General features: G+C 40.7%; 1 protein-coding gene across 1 annotated transcript in view; it reads right to left on the reverse strand.

Annotated features, from left to right (window-relative positions):
- The window catches only part of FANCD2 (Fanconi anemia, complementation group D2), a 75804-nt gene that overhangs the window by 19796 nt on the left and 33897 nt on the right, over nt 1–22111 (reverse strand). The window contains exons 16-29 of the mRNA XM_006872207.1: nt 21747–21878; nt 17919–18029; nt 12086–12195; nt 11341–11343; nt 10310–10367; nt 9474–9593; nt 8299–8372; nt 7864–8010; nt 7274–7374; nt 6792–6907; nt 5779–5887; nt 4864–4974; nt 4231–4340; nt 3104–3250 (exon numbers count right to left, since the gene is read on the reverse strand). Coding sequence (XP_006872269.1) covers nt 3104–3250; nt 4231–4340; nt 4864–4974; nt 5779–5887; nt 6792–6907; nt 7274–7374; nt 7864–8010; nt 8299–8372; nt 9474–9593; nt 10310–10367; nt 11341–11343; nt 12086–12195; nt 17919–18029; nt 21747–21878 — 1449 coding nt within the window. The remainder of the gene's footprint in view (nt 1–3103; nt 3251–4230; nt 4341–4863; nt 4975–5778; nt 5888–6791; nt 6908–7273; nt 7375–7863; nt 8011–8298; nt 8373–9473; nt 9594–10309; nt 10368–11340; nt 11344–12085; nt 12196–17918; nt 18030–21746; nt 21879–22111) is intronic.

The following is a 22111-nucleotide window of genomic DNA, read 5'->3' on the forward strand; positions in this document are numbered from 1 at the left end:
AGAACAGAATAAAATTATAAGAACAGAGGATCTGGGAGGTCAGTCTATGATCAAAACAATTACAATGTGAAAAAAGGTAAACATAGAGATCCAGGAGGTGGGAAGTTCAGGTAGATTGCTGGATAAAATAGACTGTCTTAAATGGAGGGAAGAACTAATGGAATATAAGGTAATCACAATGGGGTTGGGGTGGGGGGTTTATTTTGAGTGTTGGGGAGGGCAATACAAGAAATGGGGAGGAGGCAGAAGAACAAGATAGATAGGGGAACACTGAGACAGGTTTGCATGGCCTAGTGGGAAAAGGTAAATAGTGATGCATACTCAACCTTGGAACAGGGCTCTTGGATACAGGGATCTAGGTATAACTTGAAGAGGGTAAATAATATTAATCCTTGATTGCCCTATGAATATTAGTTTCCCTTGCCTACTGTTGTAAAACAGACACTTGAGTGGGATAGAAAGGAATGTTAGGAAACATGATTACAGAAAACTTGTAAGCCCGCCTTCAGCCTATAACTGATTGGAATACCTAAAAGGGGTTCTATAACTTGCCCAGTGAAACAGGCTTCGTGCAAAGCCTTTACAGAGTATAGGACCTTAGGTGGAATCCTGAGTCCCATTCACAAACTTGTGAGGTGAGACATTCCCACTAGAAAGGACAAGCAGACTGGAACAGCTACAGTAACAGAAGATACATCTTCATGATGAACCTGACCTATACTCAGATCGGTAGATACTCTAAATACCAACAGAGAGGGAAAGAGTCTTGAAATCAACTATCAATGCTATCTGCTCTGTGCACAGGGTAGATAGGGACAGGCAACTTAGACATTGGCGATCTAAAATGAAGGGGCAATAAAGGCATGAAGTGCCTGGCTTACAAGGTTTCAAGAGGGAGTTTAGTTAAAAATATGGGGGTAAGAAAGAGTTCCCACTGAATAGCTATCATCCTGTCTAGGTGGGTCTAGTGAAAAGAGATGGATCTAGTGAAAAGAAAATCTTAAGATTTGTAAGATTCAATAGTGAATAACTGTTATCATGACTAATCAGGACTGTCACAATTGTAAAGGTAGAACTTTTCTAACAAAAAAAGGGGAGTGGTTAATCTTACAGTCCATAAACAGAGGACCCTAGGACCATCAAGAGAGGAATGCACAAACAGAATGCGGGACCTTATCCAGAGAAGCAGCAGCGCCAGAGATGGAGGCAGAGATGGGGGCATGGAGAAGGGAAGTGGCTGAGGACTCTAGATTCATCAACTAAGAAGAGGAGGACTAAGAACTGGGGGCCAGGAGCAGACTTGCAGAATGTGCCCTTTGGAGATGTAAATTATTACATATGCCTGAGTGGGTTTTTTTGTTTGTGTTTTTTTTTAAAAAGCCAAAGTGGATAGAGAGAAATACTTTTAACTGATGGTATATAGAGGGAATTATAATCATTGTAATGAAACAAGTTATATGAATTGTTGAATGTGAAACTAATGATATGCCCTATAAACTTTCACTCAATCCATAATAAAAACCTTAAAAAAAAAAAAGTACATGGAATTTAAAGCCAATGAAAAATTTCCATGACCTTTTTGAAGACCCCTCATATTTTCCAACTGGACCTCAGAAGCATTTCCTTGATAAAAAATTAAGAAAATTTTTCTCTTTTCAGTTCATTACAAAATCCCTTCACACTTTCCATGCTTTGCTGGAATCCTGGTGTGGTGCTGTAGGATCAGCACTGGACTGCTAACCACAAGGTTGGCGGTTTAAACCTACCAGTTGCTTTTAGGGAACCCTATACAGAGTCGCTACAAATTAGACCTACTCAATAGCACCTAACAACAACATTTGGTTACTATTAACTCAGGTCAAGAACCCTATACATACATTATAACAGAAGAATGGGTCCAAAATGACCTCTTACTTTAATCTGTTAACTCAACATACATTTATGGAGAATTTCTAAGTATAAGCTGATGCAGAAAAGCTTTTTTAAAAAGTAGGAAAAAAAGATACTGTTATTATTTTGAAGGAGCTTTTTTTTAAAACTATCAGAAAATAATTCATGCTGTTTCTCAATTATTTCACCTGGAGAAATTCTACTCTCTGGTGAAATCCCATATCAAAAGTCACTTTTTCTGTGAAAATGTCCTCTACTCCCATAATCAATAATAAAAAAAACAAAACCACTGACATTAAGTTGATTCCGACCCACAGCAACCTCAGAGGACAGAACACAGTTGCCCCATAGTTTCATAAGGTGTAAATCTCATGGAAGGAGAATGCTGTATCTTTCTCCCGAGAAGCAGCTGGTGACTTCAAACTGCCAACTTTCTGGTTTGTAGTTGAGCAGTTTAACCACTGCGCCACCAAGGTTTCTTACTCCCCCTACTTCCTTACAAATACCATCCTCTTCTCAGTTTCAAGGGGACTTGGTTCAGGCCATCAACATAGCACATAGTGCTACATGTGTCTACTTCCTCTCTTAGATCATGAGCTGTTTGAAGGCAAGCATCATACTGTATGTATTACTGAGCCACCAGTGTCCAGTTTAGTGGAAAATAGAATAAGGCCTCAAAAAGGATCTATTGGATGCTGGGTGGTGGTGGTGGTGGTGGTGATGTGCCATGGAGTTGGTTCTGACTCATAGTGACCTTGTATAGGGTTTCTGAGGCTGGAAATCTTTACAGGAGGAAAGCCTCACCTTTCTCTTGTGGAGATGCTAGTAGATTTGAACTACCTTGCAATTAGCAGCCCAGCTCATAATCTACTACACTATCAGGGCTCCTTGTTGGATGCTGGATAGATTTCATGACAAAGTGAAAATAGAATTGGCCTTTATAAATGAGAACAGTGTTGCTCTAAAAAAGTAATGTAACTAGCTTACGATCACTAACCTAAAGATATGGGCCACAGGGTTAATGTGATCTCTTATAACGTCTAACGCACTATGAACACCTACAGCTTATCAACATCAAAACAATCAGGATGATGGCTTCACATACATAGGATTTTGAAGCCAGTACCAACTTGCCTCCTTGTCAGAGAGTTCTTTTTGAAAAAAAAAATAGTACTGAGGGACTTTCTGAAGAAGACTAAGTTCAGTCACTTACCTCTGTGTGCATTTCAGTATCTAAGATGAACTTGGTCACCAGTCCACAATGCAGAATCGAGAATACCTCAATGTCCAGCTCCCGGAAATAAGCACGGTAACTCTGTAGTGACACTGATGTCTTTTCTTCTTCTTTCCTTGTACAGTCCTAGAAGGAAAGCAGCAGCAACCAACAGAATGAACAAGTCTTCTACATAAATCTACTTTCTAATCAAGATTTTAAAATGCAAATATGCATTCATTTTGTTGTTGTTGTTGGAAAAAGTTACACTCTCAGCAGATCACCAACAATATTATCAGTACTAAATAAGTGCTAAATTACCAGTGCTAAATAAGACCAGTACCCTTAATTTAATGAGATGATACAGGTCACACATGGAGATCCTGAGTTAGTTTCTCCTTAGGGATGAATTATTAGGCCAGTTGTGGAGAAAACCATGAGCTTAGGAGCCAGAAAGATGCAACGTTTCAAATCTTGGCTTACGCACTTATTATCTGTGTGACCTTAGACAAGTCACTTACTCTTTCTGGATCTCAGTTTCCTCATATCTTCTTACTACTTTTTTTTATTGTTCTCATGTTTTATTTTTTTCCTCATCTTTTAAATGTGGGTATCAATACTAACCTTGGGTTTTTAGAGGGATTATAGGAACAGCACATATTAAACATTCAATAAATGGCAACTAAAGAACAGAAATAATTACAATCGGTGTGGTGCAGGCAAATTTACAAACATACAAAACCTATCCTGGGAGCAATACACAGTTCCAGGAAAAATAAGTACTGTTTAACAAATACCAGAAATTGTGCTGAGAATTTCACATTATCTTGATTTATTGAGAAAATGATAATCTAATATTGAAATGGACAAGAGACTAAATCAAGCATAAATAAGAACCTGTCAAAGGCAGAATTCAATAATTGCTACAAGAGAGAATTCAAAGGAGTATAAAAAAGTGAGTAAAATACTCAAGAAATTCCAACTTTGCTAATGAGAGGGTCACTCCAAGGCCTAGGTTGAGTTCATTTCCTTCTCCAGTCCCTCATTTCTCCCTGTGTGAAGTGCAGTGAATAATGCTAGTCCTCTGTTTACCTCAGGGATCCCAGGTCCCTTCCTCATCCCAATACCTTTTCCAGCTGGCTTTTATCAGACAGTGTAGGGTCGCATTCCAAAGTATCCGCCTTTGAAAGTGTGTCAGGGGTGGACGTTTTGCTGCCATCTGCCTTTCGTTTCGCTCCTCCTTATGTTTCAGAAAGAGAAATGAGACTCAAGGAGTCAGCATTCATGTTGGCCAAATACTGCTGCCCTCAGGAAAAAAAAGTGCTGAAGTCTATCTAGAGGTAACACCCACCGAGCCCGCTGCCATCCAAGCGTATACCTCACTAGTGGTAGTGTCCCCCCATGGGGACGAGATCAGTTCCAGACCTGAAGATGGACCAAAGACCATAGTCTTGAGGGTCCACCAGTCTCTATCTGACCAGATCCCATGGTCTTTTTTTTAAGAATCTGCATTTTGTACCACGCTTTCTCCCCCTCTCTCTACATCTTTTAATCTGATCCCTTTCAGAGCCATTGGTAGTGGAAGCCAGGCACCTCTAGAAGAGGCAATTTTATAATCCTAATTGTAGTTTATTTGTAACCCTGCTGAAGGAAGGGTTCAGTGACATGATCTCTCCAGTTACTGATGCTATGGGGATTGCTAGGTTAATTCAGTGTAGCTCATGTGCAGACACAGAATAAGAAGAAAAGAACGTACTCACTCTTCTTTCCTGTTAGTCTAATTTTTGCAGAAATAGCCGTACTGGTATGAGGTGCTGCATCTAACGTTTCCAAGTCAAAGTTTGCAAGAGGAGGCACATAGTCTGGGGTGACTGAAACAGAGAGCAGGCAGAAGTTCTATGTGAAGGGGATTCACGAGGCTTGTGAAAAATGGAATTAAAAGGTAATGAGGTCTTTCCACTAACTTTTTGAAGCTCCCTCGTTTATATCAACCATACACCACAACTATCCTTAGAATGCAATAACCCAACTGGCTAGAAACTAGTACTTAAAAATCATCAAGCATGGCTGAATGCCTGGAAGATTCAGTCAAGTCACTTGACATGAACTGTTTTGGCATAGCAAAGTGGCCTGAGATAACATAGAGATGATCTTATTAACTGATGATCAACTAATATAAAACCATTCTAAACAAAATGATGAAAAATACCCTATCCAAACTAACTCACATTTAAAATAAAAAGATATTAGCAATATTCAATCACCTAAGTTTATTTACATATAGTTACTTAGGTGAGGGTATATGAGAGGGGTGCTTCACTTTTCCCCACAGAATCAAGTATCAGTACTTGAAAACGATTCGATTACTTAATGGTCAGGGGGTACTAAGCGACTTTCCATAGTTACTCCTTCTCATGACTGTGCTCAGGAAGGCAACGGTTCCTGAAAGTTTGACCTCCAAAGAAGAAAAGCAATGTCATAATATTTCAACCAATGTTTTATATTTTTTAATTTCCTTAAGCAGCAAGATTGCTTGGATGTAACAATGGTAGCAAAATAAATGCATTCTTTTTTTTTTTTTTTTCCTGTAGCTTTGTTCAGCATACATTCCCTTGAACCAGATGAGTAGGCTCAGCCATCCTAGTAGGACCACCAGCACAGGGCATTTCCCTTACCTGCCAAGTACTTTTCCAGGATTCCCTGTAGTTCTGTGATGTGCTTTAATCGGGTGAGCACCTTCCCCTTCATCTCGGGTGACGTTTGCTGACAGAAGGCATTCACGATCTGCAAAAGTACAAATTATATTCTCACAAATTATATGTCATCCAGAGCTAAAAGAAGATGACATTCAACAGCAGGAGTTTAGTCTGTAATACACCCTGTTTTCGGCAGGGTGCCGTAGAGAAAGAGGTCCTCCCTGGGTTGAAATATATTCCAGTTGTACTTACTACTAGTTATGTAACAAGGCAGAACAGCAAGGTGGCTAGAGAGTACACACCCTGCTAAAACGAGTCCTATCTTGTTACTTACTTGCTGAGTAGCCTTAGCCAAGTCTTTAATCTTTCTAAGCTTTTATTTCTTTAACCCTAAAGTAAGAATGTGATGGTTGTACGGATTGAAGTGTAAAAAGTACTTGGTGCAATATGCATGCTTGATAAATTTTAATGACTTTGAACTCTCTGTACCTGAAATTCCATATGTGTAAAGCAAGGCTAATAATACTTGTTTTGCCTACTTCATAATTAATTGTGAGGAGTAACTGAGAACAAATATTCTCTGAAATAATATGCATGAGTGCTTTGAAAAAGAGTGTGTTATAACAGAAGATGACATAATTGTCTTTCCTGTCATTATTAAACGACTACCATTTACTCGATCTCACTGAATAAAAACTTGTGTGCATGCCTAAGCAAGGACAAGCAGTGCTTCCGTCATGGAGAAAGTGTGGAGGTGATTCCAGATACAAGCAGCAAAGGCTTGGAGGTAGTGGCACACAGGTAAGTGAACTCTCAAGATTTTGATGTGGCCCCAACAGAAGGTACGTGTAATTCGGACCATACAGCTGGAGAAACACCCAGAGGCTGGTGCTGGTGGAGCATTTCAAGGAGTCTTGTGGGAAGCAAGAAAATAGTTTCTTTTCAAGAGACGCTACAAACAATGGGTGAAACATCCCAGTAACTCTGCTCACCTCTCGGAACCAGTTGAGAGTGAGAAATATGAGCGAGCACATGAACGACTGCTCTCTAACTGGCATGGACTCCGGCTTCTCTGTTGGTTCCAGGTCAGTGAGGAATACAGGACAATCTGAAAGACAAGGACAAAAACCATTAAGTGCAAGCCCGTAGAGGCGGCCGCCAGAGCTAGCCCTCCTTGCTACTTAGTCAGAAACATATTTCCATATTTATACAGCAGTCACAAACATAATTAAGGCACTTCTGCAACAGCTATAAAGGCAAGGACCAGAAGGCACCATGAGATTACGAAAACCACTAATTTCTAACATGATGGGGTTGGGTACATCTATTTTGGCTTTGCAATTCCATTACAGCTGCCATACTATTCTTTGTGCAATGAGCAAACTCCTTCCAACAGGGATCAGTTCTGCTCTTTCCCTAGGTTTCTCAAAGAAAGGTTACAAAGAAGGGAGGCTACAATGGCTTCATCCTTTACCTAGCAAAGCGTCAATCTCCTCTAGGTTCCCATCATGCTGTTTCTCCATGCACAGTCTTAGTAACCGGAAGTAGGAAGCCAGGCACAATGGAGATACCAATCTAGGAAGGAAAAATCTTTATAGATCTATCAGTTCATACTCACGGGGGGCCAGCCCTCATAATTAGGGAGATCTGGCCAAAATCTATTTTGAAGAACATCTGGCAGGGTATGGAATGGATGCTCAGCAAATACACCAGGACCTAAATTGCAGGGAGTCAGAGGGCAGGTGGGGAATGTCCACATGCTGGGAGAAGTAAAGCAAAGATGGAAAGAGAGATGACAGGTAGTCAAGGCTGTCCACAATGGGAAGAAGGTTTGATAGAAAGCAAATGGATAAAGAAAATGTCTCATTTGGCTGTCATGAGGCAATACAAATCCCAACCCCAGGCTCCAAACAGAATCTTCTTCATTCTCCCTGACCTCTCCAAGTACCATCTGTCCAGGAAGAAAACCCTTTCACTCAAGTTCCTCACAGATGCAAGTAACTGCACAAATCCCTGTGAACACCCAACACAGTAAGGGAGGTTTTAGAAAAAAGCAGTACTGACTTTTGGTCTGATTCATGCTGAGTCACTCTACTCCCGTCTTTTGTAAAGTCCTGAGAGAAGAACAATGGCAGCAGGTTGACGGCAATCCCATCCTGACTACTGTATTCTTCCAGTCCATAGAGCGCTTTCACAGGAAATGGATAGTCACTGTAGAGAGAACCCAGAATCTGAGGCCCCAACCCAGGGCCCAGCAAGGCTAATGGGAAACCCAGAACAGACCAATTTCACTTATTATGGTGAGAAATAAGGAGCAGAGCTTGAAAGAACAATTGAGAACCTTCGAGCAACCTTGGAGCTAGGGATGCAAATGTGTCAAGGACGGACTGGGCTAGACTTGGCTGTTGCCAAGGGCCTTCTGAAGTCTATACCAACTACTGCTATCAGGGGCTAAGTTGTTCACAAGTACAATGCAGTCAGTGGGTAGACGGTACTTACCCTTCTGGAACAACACAGCTGTCCACCACAAAGGCATCTTGGAAATTGGTAAGGATGGCCTGTCCAGCCCATTCCTTCAGAAAGCAAACAAACAAACAAGGCAGTACAGCCAAGGTGTACTTGCGGTGGGGTCCTAGAAAAACTGCTTTTGACATTTCTAAATCCTGGTGTGACACTGTCAGATAAATACTGGATTGCTAACTGCAAGGTCAGCAGTTCAAACCCACCAGCTGCTCTCGGAAACCCTATGCAGTGTCATTATGAGTCGGAACTGACTCGATGGTATACAACGTCAAACCTTAGTGTCCTCATTCCTAAAAAAGGAAATAATGAGAATACAAAGCTCCTTATTATGAAGTGGAAATAAGATAATGTATGACAAGGGCTTTCCACAATGTCTGATATAGAATAGGTTCTCAAACAGATGGTGGTTCTCCACAACATCATCACCACCATCCTTTTCATTACTATTACTATTGTTATTAAGTGACAGAGGCCTTAGAGAAGAGCCCTGGGGTTGAACAGCATTCCCAACTAGAATGTGGAAGTGCTTATATGCTGGCCCCTGTCTGAGTTACGAGGAGTCCCGGTCTGGCACTGCAGGATCAGCACTGAACGCTAACTGCAAAGTCAGCAGTTCTTACCCACCCGCCACTACTCGCAAGCACTATACAGGGTCACTGAGAATCAGAACCAACTCCACGGCACTTAGCAACATCATTTTAGTTATCTAGTGTTGCTCTAACAGAAATACCACCAGCAGATGGCCTTAATGCATAGAAATGGATTCTTTCCCACTTAAGGGGGCTAGAAGTCTGAACTCAGGGCACTGACTCTATGGGCAAGCTGTCTCTGTGGAAAGCTCCTTGTCTCTTCAGCCAGTTTCCTAGTTCCGTGGAGATCTCCAGGTGGCTTGGCATCCATCTTCCCCATTTCTGCTGACCTAATACCCTTCTTTTATATTTTGCAGACAATGAATTTAACACGCATTCGGCCTCACTTACATAACAAGGAAAACCCAAATAGGATTATAACCACAGGCACAGAGGTGAGGGTTTACAATTCAATCTGCAGCAACCCCTCCATTTCTACAGGACAGCAGAGAGAAGGCTTGAAGAGAGCGGCAAAGGAGCCCTTCCTTAGGCTTCAGGGCTTTCTAAGAAGACTCGACTTACCAGGGCTTTTGGCGCCAGCTTTCCTCCTTGGATCAGGTTGGCAAATTCATCGTAATACAGTGCCGAAGCCTGAGGAGACTGCTCACTGCAGGAGTGAACCAACTGCAGCAAGGTGGTCACCTGCAGCAGCCGAAGAGAAAACGTGCTTCAATCTTTGGCCTGTCAACTTTCCACAACTCCATTTACCCCATTCACTTCTCAGTTTTCCTCTTTCCAAGTTCACCAGCAATGAGCAATGCTCTTTTACTTTTCACCTAAGGTTTTTCTTAGTCTCTTAACCAGTCTATTTCTTTCCAATCTCATCCCTTTCTCAGGCCGTCAACACATGCAGCTAAACTAATTGGTCTAAAGCAAAGCTTTGATAGGCCATTTGTTGCATTTCCATGCTGAGAAACCCTTAACAACTATCTCTGCATCAAGAATTAAATCAAAATGTCATGCTTGACATTCAAGGCCCTTTGTTTTCTATCTCCAAATTAGCTTATCTCAATTACAAATTTACTTGCCCTGTGATCCAGCCAACCTGCTACTCTCTAAACAGGGCCCACCCCTCTTGCTCTGCAGGCACTTAGACATTAATTGGGAAGATTAGATAGATACAGAAATAAACACAATCCAAGCCAACAGATTTCTGAGTGCAAAGAGTGGCACAAACCACAAAAACTAGGAGTTCAGAAAAGGTTTTGCTTTTTTTTAAAAGTAGGACTCTTTCTGGTGAACTGTGATAAGAAATCCCTCAGCTATTCATAAATGTGTCCATCTATATTATGAATGTGCCCACCTACATCATAAATGTACCCACCTGTATCATAAAAACTCAAGTTGCAAAAGCTCACCTGTGTGCACACCTCATTGCTTAGATCAGCTTTCCTTTGTGTCACACTGGAAGATTCACTTCAAAAAACAAAGAATTTTCATTTCACTTTTGCAATACTTTGCAATAACCAACAGTAAGTGTATGTATCATGCCTTGCTCTGCCTCCCTGAAGGAGGTATGGCAGGGGGAGAGGTGGTGGGGGACAGATGGAGATGGCACAAAGGAGTGTTTATTTAAGCCACACAAAATGTATTGCAAAACAAATGAGGACTAGTGTAGCTTATTTTGAAGATGATATTAAATCATTAATAATCATAATAGCAAGTACATATGTTAAATTTTATATAATTCAAAAAAGTCTAACCAAGGTTTTGAGATGCAAAATAACACATGGTGATAAGAATCATAGATGTGGATGATAAAATCATCAAAAGAGCCAATGAGATAAATATAACACCCAATTCTCTTGCTAGTTTTTATGAAGAAGATTTTAAACAAGATAAGGGAGATTTGAAGGTTCTCCCACCCATAGTATACTTGAGGTGCCAGTGACAAACATCATGTCATGGATTTACTCTATGGAAGGCAGTGAAACCTCAGGAGATTTTTTTTTTTGGACATTGCCTTGAGGAAATGAATATTTAGAAATCAGTGGATATTCAGGTGGGATTGATTAAACTTTTCCACATCACGAAAATGAAATTGGATAGTGTAAGGTCTTCCATCAATGTAAGCAATAAGAAAATTATTTTCTGCATTCTGGGCATTTGCATGTTAAAGGTAAAGAAGAAAGCATGTTTAAATCACTGAAAAAGTACATTACTATTAAGGATAAGCACTGGACTGCAAACCACAAGGTCGGCAGTTAGAATCCACCAGTTGCTCAATGGGAGAACAATAAGACTTTCTGCTCCTGCAAAGATTTTCAGCCTTGGAAACCCTATATAGGGTCACTATGAGTCAGACCTGACTCAAGGGCATTTAATAACAACAGGCATTGTTCTAAGCATTTAATGCTATCAACTCTCATGAAATAATCACTATTATTACCTTCTTTTTAGATCTGAGACCTTAAAGGCTTGAAAGTAAAGTAACTTGCCCAAGGTTATTCAGTGAATAAAATACTGGAGGCAGGATTTGACTGGACACTGCAATACGGCTTCAGAGAATGAGCTCTTAACCAGCCTCTATGGATGATTAATTCTGATTTGAAAAATGTCCCCTGAGATCTCAGGTGCTCCTGACAAATCATTTTCAGGGAGTGTGACTTGAATCCCAATGTCATTTTGCAATAGCAACATTTTATCAAGCCCCAAATCTGATACTTTTCTAAATGCTGCAGTTGTAGCATCAAGGGATGGGGGAAATTTTGATATGTATAGTTTCACCACAATTAAAGTAAAAATATAAGGGAGACTTTTCTGTACCACACATGATGTCCTAGACATGACAAACAAGAGAAACCTGCAGTGTCCAGTGACTAGGATGAAAGATGCAGAAGAACCAGGAGGACCCTTTTGTGGAAACAGTTCTGGAACGTCATTTCGTGATAATCCCTCGTTTCTACCCATGAAACAGTAATGACAACGTTACCAATTCTGTAGAAACGATACCTGGTATAGAGTCAATATGAGAAGGGAGCATGGAAAAGTGTAACACATATTTGCTCGTTTCTCTTACTACGACTGTGAAGTGTACTGTTATAGTGCCATCAGTGCAGTGTAATGCTGTGTTTTTGAGGTGGTGACTTGATCATCTGACCTAGAGCTATAGAAGTCAGAATCTCCATGCTTACCTGTCTGCCGCCATGATGCCAGCCATGGTGACAGCACCAATAATCCCAATAAGTTTGTACTTTAATATTGTGCTAGAGAGCTGCTTTCGTATCACCAGGTGCAAGTCATCCTGCAACAAGACAACAATGGAGAAACATGAAGAGGATGGAGTGACATGGTAAAAGTCTATAGATACTGGGAGAGGAAGGGGTCTATCATTTACTAACTTTAACTTGGTAAGTGTTACAGATTCCACTGTGTCTCCCCAAAGTGTGCATCAGCTTGGCAATCTGTGATTGTTAGCATAACAATCTGTTGTTGTTGACAGGTGTCGTTGACTCCAACACTATGCACAACTGAAGGAATCACTGCCCAGTCTTGCACCATCCTCACAATTTCTTAAGTTTGAGCCCACTGTGGCAGCCACTGCATTAATCCATCTCATTAGAGGTCTTCCTCTTTTTTTGCTGACCCTTTACCCAACATGAGGTTATGCTCATTGCTACTGCAACTGTGTAACTCCAACTCACTGGAGGTCTTTCTCATTTCCATTTGTCCTCCACTTTATCTAGCATGATGTCCTTCTCCAGGGACTGGTCCCTCCTGATAACATGTCCGAAGTATGAGAGGCAGTCTCTCTATCCTGCTTCTAAGGAACATTATGGTTGTACTTCTTCCAACACAGATTTGTTTGTTCTGACAGTCCATGATATTACAATATTCTCTTCCAACACCATAACTTAAATGTTTATGAGGCTACTGAAAATACAATGATTGGATCAGGTACACCTTAGTCCTCAAAGTGCTCTTGAACACTCTAACAAGGTCTTGTGCAGCAGATTTTCCTAATGTATTATTTTGAATTTTTTTGACTGCTGCTTCCGTAAGTATCGATTGGAGATTCAGCAAAACAAAGTCTATGGCAACTTCAATTTTTTATTTGTCCAGTCGTGAGGATTTTTGTTTTCTTTACACTGAAGTGCAATCCATACCGAAAGCTGTTGTCTTTGATCTTCAAGGTTTGTTTGTAAGGTAAATACCTATGCACAAATATCCTCTGTCAAATCGTTATATATTTGTGGCTTCATTTAACTTCTTGACTGCTGCTTCATCACCGCTGATGGTGGATCCTAGTAAAATGAAATCCTTGACAACTTCAACCTTTTCTTTATCATGATGTTGTAAATTGATCTATCAAGTTGTAATCAACAATGAAGGCTACATTCTTTGATCTTTATCAGCAAGTGCTTTAAGTTCTCTTCACTTTCAGCAAGCAAAGTTGTGGCATCTGCCTATGGTATGTTGAAAATGAGCCTTTCTCTAATCCTGATGCCCCAATCTTCTTCAAAAAGTCCAGTTTATTGTATTATTTACTCAGCATAGAGATTATGTGAGGTTGAGTCAAAAATTATACACACTCTGATTGTACTAAAACACATGTCCACATCCAAGACTGATGAATACATTGAGCATGCGCATGAAATGATCCTGTCAGACTTGGATTTCAAGAAGTTTGTGCAAGATGGGTTACGAAATAACACACAGAGTATAGGCAAAAGCGTCTGGATATCTGCAAACAAAATTTGGACCAATACTTGAAGGAAGGTAAAAGTTTCTTTAAAAAAATTTTTTTATTGGAGATGAGACCTGGGTTCATCACTACAAGCAGAGTGTGAAATGGAAGCATCCTAATAACTGACTAAGAAAAAGTTCAAAAGTCAGCCATCAGCTGGAACTAATACTTACTGTGTTCTGAGATTCTCAAGGGTCAGTATTGGAACACTATCAGGAAAAAGGTTCAATAACCAACAGTGCTTGTTACAGTGAAAAGCTCACACGCTGAAGCCTAAACTTTGGATTAAACACAGAGGACTGCGATCCAAGGGCATTGTGATCTTGCATGACAATGCACGGCCCCACACCTCTGTTGATACACTGTTGACACTCTGCAAAACCTTCGTTTTGAGGTGTTAAAGCATTCTTCTGATAGTCCTGATCTTTCTCCATCAGACTTTCACCTGTTCGTTCACCTAAAAGCGGTCCTTCGAGGATGAAGACTCACCTCTGATGAAGAAGTGAAGACAGAGCAAGTTTCAGCATCTCTTCTGCCCTTCACTTCGGTCTTTTCTTTCTTTCCTGTCTATTGATCTTTTGCTTTCTTTGTGTATGATGCTCTTGATGTCATCCCACAACTTCTCTGGTCTTCAATCATTAGTGTTCAATGCATCAAACCTGATCTCTAAATTCAGGTGGGATGTATTCAAGGTCATATTCAGGCTCTCATGGACTTATTTTAATTGTGTTCAGTTTCAGCCTGAACTTGCATATCTGCAGTTGATGTTCTTCTATTCCAGTTGGTCCCTGGCCTTGTTTTGGCTGCTGATACTGAGCTTCTCCATTGTTTCTTCACACAGATGTAGTAAATTCTTGAGTATTGATATAGTCAATTCATCAGGCGAGGTCTATATGTATAGGCACCATGTATATTGTTGAAAAGGTATTTGCTATGAAGAAGTTGTCCTGCAATATTCATCATGTGATCTCTAGTGCCATTTCTATCACCAGGGCCATATTTTCCAACTATGGATCCTTCCTCTTTATTTCCAACTTTCACATTCCAATCACCAGTAATTAATTATCAATGTATATTGATTGCATGTTTGAAGACATTGGTTGTTTGATTGTTGTAGTTGTTGTGCTACTGAGTTGGTTCTGACTCATAGCGAGCCTGTATAGTATTTCCAATGAGCAGTGGGTGGGTTTTAACTGCTGGTCTTTAGGGTAACAGGATGGTGCTCATCTTACAGCACCATACCAGGACTCCCAAGATATTGGCAGAATTCTTCAGTTTCATCATCTTTGGCTTTGATGCTTGTTGTGTACATTTGATTAGCAGTTTTATAAAGTGGTTTCCTTATAGGCATAGGGATAGTATCTTATCATAGACAGTACTGTACTTCAAGATAAATCTTCAAATGTTCCTTTTGATGATGAACACAACACCATTCCTCTTGTATTTGTCATTCCTGGCATAGTAAGCCAAGTGACTGTCCAATTCAAATTGGCCAATACCAGTCAATTTCACATCAATAAAGTCTAAAATATCAATCTTTCTGCGTTCCATTTAGTTTTTGATAACTTCTGATCTTCTTGAACTCACACTTCTTACATTCCACACACAAATTATTAATAGATATTTGCAGCTGTTTCTTCTCATTTTGAGTTGTGCCTCATCAGCAAATGAAAGCCCTTCTAAAAGCCTTTGCTCCATTCTTGTCAATAAGGTTGAGTCTACTCTGAGGAGGCAGCTCTTCCCCATGTGAATACTGAGTTCCTTCCAACAGAGGGGCTCATCTTCTGGCACTATATTAGACAATGTTCCTTGACTGTTCATAAGGTTTTCAGTGGCTAGTCCCTCAGAAATGAACTGCCTATTCCTTCTTCCTAGCCTGTTCTTACTTGGTAAACTCTGCTGAAACCTGTTTGCTGTGAGTGACCCTGATGGTATAGATGAAATACTGGTGGCATAGCGTCCTGCACCACAGAAATATGCAAGCCACCACAGCATAACAAACAGAGAGGGAATGATATAATTATATACTTATGCTCCATATTGTATCTGATAAAATTATTCCAGGAGTTGTAAACTCTCACCTCTATGATGTTAATGAAACAAGATTAGAGACAGTTATGTTAATGAGGCAACATGCAACCTATAACATTAGGTTGTATCTTGAGTCAATCTCTTTTGAGATATAAAAGGGATTCAACAAGTGAGGAGAGATCAGATGGACCCCATTATCTCCAAGAAAGAAGAGCAGGAGCAGAGCACGTCTTTTGGACCTAGGAACCCTGTACTGAGAACCTCCTAAACCCAGGGCAAGATTGAGACACATGGAAAAGTGGGCCCACTGATGTTGAAGAATTTGCCCCTAGAACTGAAGAAAAAGCCTTTCCCTAGAGCTGGTGTCTTGAATTTGAACTTCCTGCCTCCTAAACTGTGAGAGAGTAAATGTGTTTATTAAAGCACCCACCTGTTTCTTTCTGCTCTAGCAGCATTGGTGGTGGTTATGTGCCGTGGAGTTATTTCTGACTCACAGTGACCCGGCATAGGGTTTCCGAGGCTGTAAATCTTTACGGGAGCAGAAAGCCTCATCTTTCTCCGGCGGAACAGCTGGTAGTTTCGATCTGCTGACCTTGAAGTTCACAGCCCAATTCGTAACCACTACGCCGCCAGTGCTCCTTACAATAGGACTAGGCAAGTCATTTCATCTGAGTATCAATTTCCTCTTCTACAAAATGGGACTATTGTTGTGAGAATTAGAGACAAAGTACATAAGAATTGCCAGCACAGTGTGCAGCACATAGTGTTGTTGTTGTTAGGTGCCATCGAGTGGGTACCGACTCATAGAGACCCCATACACAATAGAACAAAACATTACCCGGAACCTCACAATTGTTGCCACGCTTGAGCCCATTGATGCTGCCACTTTGCCAATCCATCTTGCTGGGGGGTCTTCCTCATTTTCTCTGAACCTGACCAAACATGATATCCTTCTCTAGAGACTGGTCCCTCCTGATAATATGTCTGAAGTATGAGAGATGAAGTTTGGCCATCCTGTCCTCCAAGGAGCACTCTGGCTGCCCTTCATCCAACACAGATCTGTTGGTTCTTTTGGCAGCCCATGGCACTTTCAATATTCTCCTCCAACACTGTAACTCAAAAGCATCAATTCTTCTATGGTCTTCCTTATTCACTGTATAGCTTTCGCATGCATATGAGGTTATTGAAAATACCATGGCTTGGGTCAGGCGCACCTTAATCCTGAAGCTGACATCTTCACTCTTCAACACTTTAACAAGGTCTTATGCAGCAGATTTGCCTAATACAATACATCATTTGATCTCTTGACTGCTGCTTCTGTGAGTGTTGATAGTTGATCCAAGAAGAACGAAGTCACTGACAACTTCAATCTTTTCTCCGTTGATACAATTGTTGTCTACTGGTCCAGTGGTGAGGATTTTTGTTTTCTTTACATTGAGATGCAATCCATACCGAAGGCTGTGCTCTTTAATCTTCATCAGTACATATTTTAAGTCCTCTTCACATTCAGCAAGTAAGGTTGTATCATTTGCATATCATAGGTTGTTAATGAGTCTTCCTCCAATCCTGATGCCATGTTTTTCTTCATATAACCCAGCTTTTCAGATGATCTGCTCTGCAGTCGGCTTTAGCTCTAGCAGTTCCTTCACAGAATGTGAATAAATCTTGACAAGACAAGAGTTATTCCCAAGTCCCCTTGGATATAGTCACAATTAAAAACACAAAATCAAGAGAGCCATAGAAAGTCACAGAGAAAGAAGGGGGGCAAAAAAGGTTGTACAAAGTGGCAGTGACTAGTATAGATTACTGCATGAGGTAGCACTAATGATACCAAAAGACTATGAGGCATGATTCTAACCTAAGCTATTCTTTTATTTCAGTCCCTTAGTCTGGCTTTATCAGTGGAGAGTGTTCACAAATGAGAGCAAGTCCAGATGAAGCTCATGTTAGATGTGAATGTTCCTCTGGAAACAAGGGAATTCTCAGCGTCCCCACAGCCCTCAGGACTGGGTTTTCTTACTCAGGTTCATGGTTAATTGTTTACAAACCCATCCCTGTCTAATTAGCTGTACTCCTTAAGCGCAGAAATAGTCTAACATACCTAAGTATCTCAGGTCTGGCACACAATAAGCACTTAATAAATGATTGCGGTAAGAAAACAATGAACAACTGCTAGGACTGGTGTAATCTTTATCCACCAAGTTTCAAGCTAAGAGGTTTAAAAAGCTACTCAAAAGTTATCCTCTTACCTGGATGTGAGTGCTGGCTTCCTGCTCTTTGCTAAATGCCAGCGTGCTGAGAACATAGAAAAGTTTGCGTATTTGTTGAGGAGACAAATTATCCAAATAATCTAGAATGCCCTGTGAGAAAAAATGCCAACAATGAGGTTAGGAATTAACATTATTTTATTCCTGCAAATCAAAACATTAAAATCTTTGTAAGGCACACACACACAAAGAGAGAGAGAGAGAGAAAGAGAGAGAGAGAGAGAGTCAGGCCTCTGTTCCTCAAAAGCTCAAATTCCCTAATGCTCTACTCAGGGCACTGAGGACTGATGTTACAGACATCTTTCTCTACAGATTTGGAGTCACAAGGAGGTGATTTTTGACCTTAAGCAACGTATTTAATTTCTCTGCACCTTATTAGCTTTCTCATTTCTACTATGGAGACAATAATAGTTGTAACTCACTGTCAAGATTATTTCAATTCATAGAGACCTTATATAACAGAGCAAAACTGCCCTATAGAGTTCTAAGACTGTAAATGGGATCAGACTGCTTCCTTTCTTCTGTAGGTTGGCTGGTGGGTTGGAACTGCTGACCTTGTGGTGAGCAGCTCAACACTTAATGCACTGTGTCACCAAGGCTCCTTAATAATAGCTAAAACTACATCTCAAAGTTGGTCAAAGGATGAAGTAAGGTACATAAAATAAATTTTCAAATGATTACTAAATTAATTTAAAAAATTTTTCATTTCTTCTCAGCCCACATATCAGGGTAAGTTAAAAAGTATTGCTATAAAATCATAGAAACCTTGATTAAACAAAAGTATCAAAATGTAAAGTTACTATTTCTCAACATATGGTCCATCTAGGTCTATCCACTTCTGCAGATGATGTTTCAATCTCAAATACTTGCCCTGAAGAAGTCTGTGCTCTTCAATTGTTATGTCAAAGCAGTAGTTTTAGCTCCTGAAGAGATTCACATAGTGCTCCTTTTCAATGCTGTTTGAGTTTTGGGAACAGAAAGAAGTCTGAAGGGGTAAGATCAGGGCTGTAAGGTGGATGGGGTAAAGTTTGCCAATGAAATTCTGACAGCCCTTACTACCCTCAAAAAATAAGCAGGTACAATGTGGTGATAGGAAAAAACCTCCCCAGTGCAACTCTCCTGGCCTTTTGCACACTAGTGCAATTTTCAATTTTCTTAAAACGTCCCCATAAGATGTCTCTGTAGTCACCCTGTGTCCTTTGAGGAAATCTATCAAGATTTGGAATGCCCCCCAAATAGTCTCTATAATCTTTTGAGCTGGCTTCTTCGCCTTGAATTTAATGGGTCCAGCCGATCCCCTAAGAAGTCACTGTTCTGATTGAACTGCTTTGTGAAGGCACTCTTGTGAGACTAAGACAAGTATATTTCTGGGAGAACTTGAGTGCAGCTGTCCACTGATCACAGAGACGTGATTTACTTGGAGTAAACTTGTGCATGGACAAAGTGAAACACTAGCAGCAATACTTTTTTACTTACCCTCATAGAATTTAAAACCTCCCCATATCTTCCTTCCAACCAACTTAGCCATCAAGATACTGGTTTCTTGGCAATAAGTCTATATCCAATCTTTACTCCTTCATGCTACTGCTCTCTGGCTTCCAACTGTATTCTTTGGCGATTAGCATACTAATCGCCAAAGTCATTGGCCTCTTCTCCACCTTCATCCTCTACAGATTTCAACACTGTATATAAATCCCTCATTCTTGAAACTCACTCTTTTCTGGGCATCAGCTATACAAAACACTTCCAGTTCACATTTTTCACCTTCTCATTTTCTTTCCACAGACACTTTGCTCTAGCCTGCCCCTGACGTCTTAACATTCATAGAACTTCTGTGCTTTTGAAAGCTTCTATGCTTTTCTGTCTCAAAATCTGGCTCACTTGAGTTCACACTAAATCCACTGTGCCAGTAGATTCCAAAACTGATGATCTAACTATGTACTAACCATTCACACTTGTACATCCCAAACTAAACTCACTGTATTTCTTCCTACCCTTCTAGTCTCCTTAGCTCAGTAAATAAGCTGGCCTTTCAGTTGGTTTCCCAAGATGGTCTCTATATCTCTTTGTGTGTGTGTATGGAATCATTTACAAGGTTATTTCTGACTTCTCTCCCCTCTCCTGTTATAGTAACTCCTGTATTCTTATTCAGTCTTGGCTGCTACAAGCACACAGACAGGAAGCATGAGGAGTTTCTTCCTTGCATCTATAGTGGAAACCATGCTGTTGTACTAAGTGCTGCCAAATCAGTTCCAATTCATAGCAACCCTTATAGGGGTTCCTAGGACCGGTTTGCAGTTCAAACTGACCTTATGGACCAGTGCATTGTCCTGCAATACCACAGACAGTAATTGCTCCAGGTCTATCAAACCAATGCATGGACCTCTAGATCTTATTGTAACCAGGCTATATTAACTAAAACACCCAATTATCTCTTAAACCATCATTTCCTCTCCACCACCATGACACTAGTTGAGGTCCTTACTCTTACTCCCTTGAACCATTTCAGTGGTTTCCAATCTATCCATCATATGGCTACAGAGTTCTTTCAAAATCCAGACTTGATTATTTCAGTCCCTGTTAAGAACCTGTATAAAATCAAACTCAATCAGCAGCACAACAGAAGGTCCTGGTTAGAATAGGAAGCAAATGAAAAACAAAACTCAAATTCATAAAAAAGTGATTGACAGAGACTGGAACAAGCCATGAGCCTAACACTCTGAAATACCTTTTAATCTGAACTGCAACTATTTCAAAAGTCACCTTTCAGCCAAACAACAGACTGGACTATAAAATAAACAATAACGCCCATGAGGAGTCTGCTCCTTAGAATAATCAACTGTTCGACACCGACACGAAACAGTCACCATTCGCCCAAAAGCAAAGATGAGAAGGCAAGGAGGGGCAGGGACACTGGAGTGACAGAAATGAGAAACCCATTCTTCGCCAGGGATCCTGAACGGGGAAGGCGGGGTGGACATGGTGAGAGTGCTGACACATTATGGGATTGTAACCAATGTCACTGAACAATGTGCAGATGAATTGTTGAATGGGAATCGAATTTTCTATAAACATTCATCTAAAACACAAAATATTAAAAAAAAAAAAAAAATCAAGCTCAAAATCTTTAGAATCGTATTTGAGAGGTTTCCCATTCTGACCCTGTCTGCCTCCCGACCTCCACCCCCTTGTCTTTAGATCCAGTTTTCCAGCCCTGCTAGTCTGCTTGCCAGCTCTCAGGCTTCTGTCCAAACTGTCCTCTACCTAGAATGTAGCATTTCCTCTGCTTTCTCCAGTCAAACCATTTCCACCCCTCAAAAATCACTCAAACGCTATCTCCTCTTAAAAGACCCCTCCAGCTTCCTAGGCAGAATAGTTATTCCTGCAGCACATTCTTATTAGACAGCTCATCAGTTGTTGTTGTTATGGGACTTGCTTATGTGTCTTACTCTCTATCATCAAAAGCAAGAAAAAGGCTGTCATAGCCACAGCACTCAGCATAAAGCCAGGCATGGAGTTAAGTATATAGCAGCTCTGGCTGAATGACTTCAGACTGCTATTGTTAAGTACTGCCAAGTCAGTCCTGACTCATAGCTACCCCGTATAGGCTCAAACCACTGACCTTGTGGTTCACAGTTCAATGAGTTATTTTGTATACTGCTTGCCCATTACCTGACCTCCTTCCTACCCCTCACCAATTATAACAACTCGATATGTAAAGAGAGCAAAATAAATGATTGCTAGCAGATATCAGGTATCGCTGATGCAAAGGGGGAAAATGCACTGTGTGTCAGTGGAAAGAAGAGTTACCTTCACAAAGACAGCATTCAGCCTCATAGCAGCTAGGTTTAGAATGGCCAACTCTAGAAGGACATCCAATGCAGCATCAACTTCACTGTCATTCCCACTGCAGGTATGGGTCACCAGGGCACTGACCACTTCCTATAGAGGAAAGAAGCAATAGGACAGTGCGAAGCAACACTACGCTTTAGCCATCTAAGAGGTACAAGTCTAAGGCCATTCAAACTTCTACTTTGTTAAAATTACAACCCACCTATCTCATCACCTAATTCTACTACCTAGTTTTCAGTATGTTGCCTTCAAGAGGCTTGCCACTTCTTTCCCATAACTTACCAGTGAGCACTAGCTAAGCTCTTCTAACTTTGTTCCTTGGC

The sequence above is a fragment of the Chrysochloris asiatica genome, unplaced genomic scaffold (assembly GCF_000296735.1).
Source record: "Chrysochloris asiatica unplaced genomic scaffold, ChrAsi1.0 scaffold00186, whole genome shotgun sequence".
In the NCBI taxonomy this organism is placed as follows: domain Eukaryota; kingdom Metazoa; phylum Chordata; class Mammalia; order Afrosoricida; family Chrysochloridae; genus Chrysochloris; species Chrysochloris asiatica.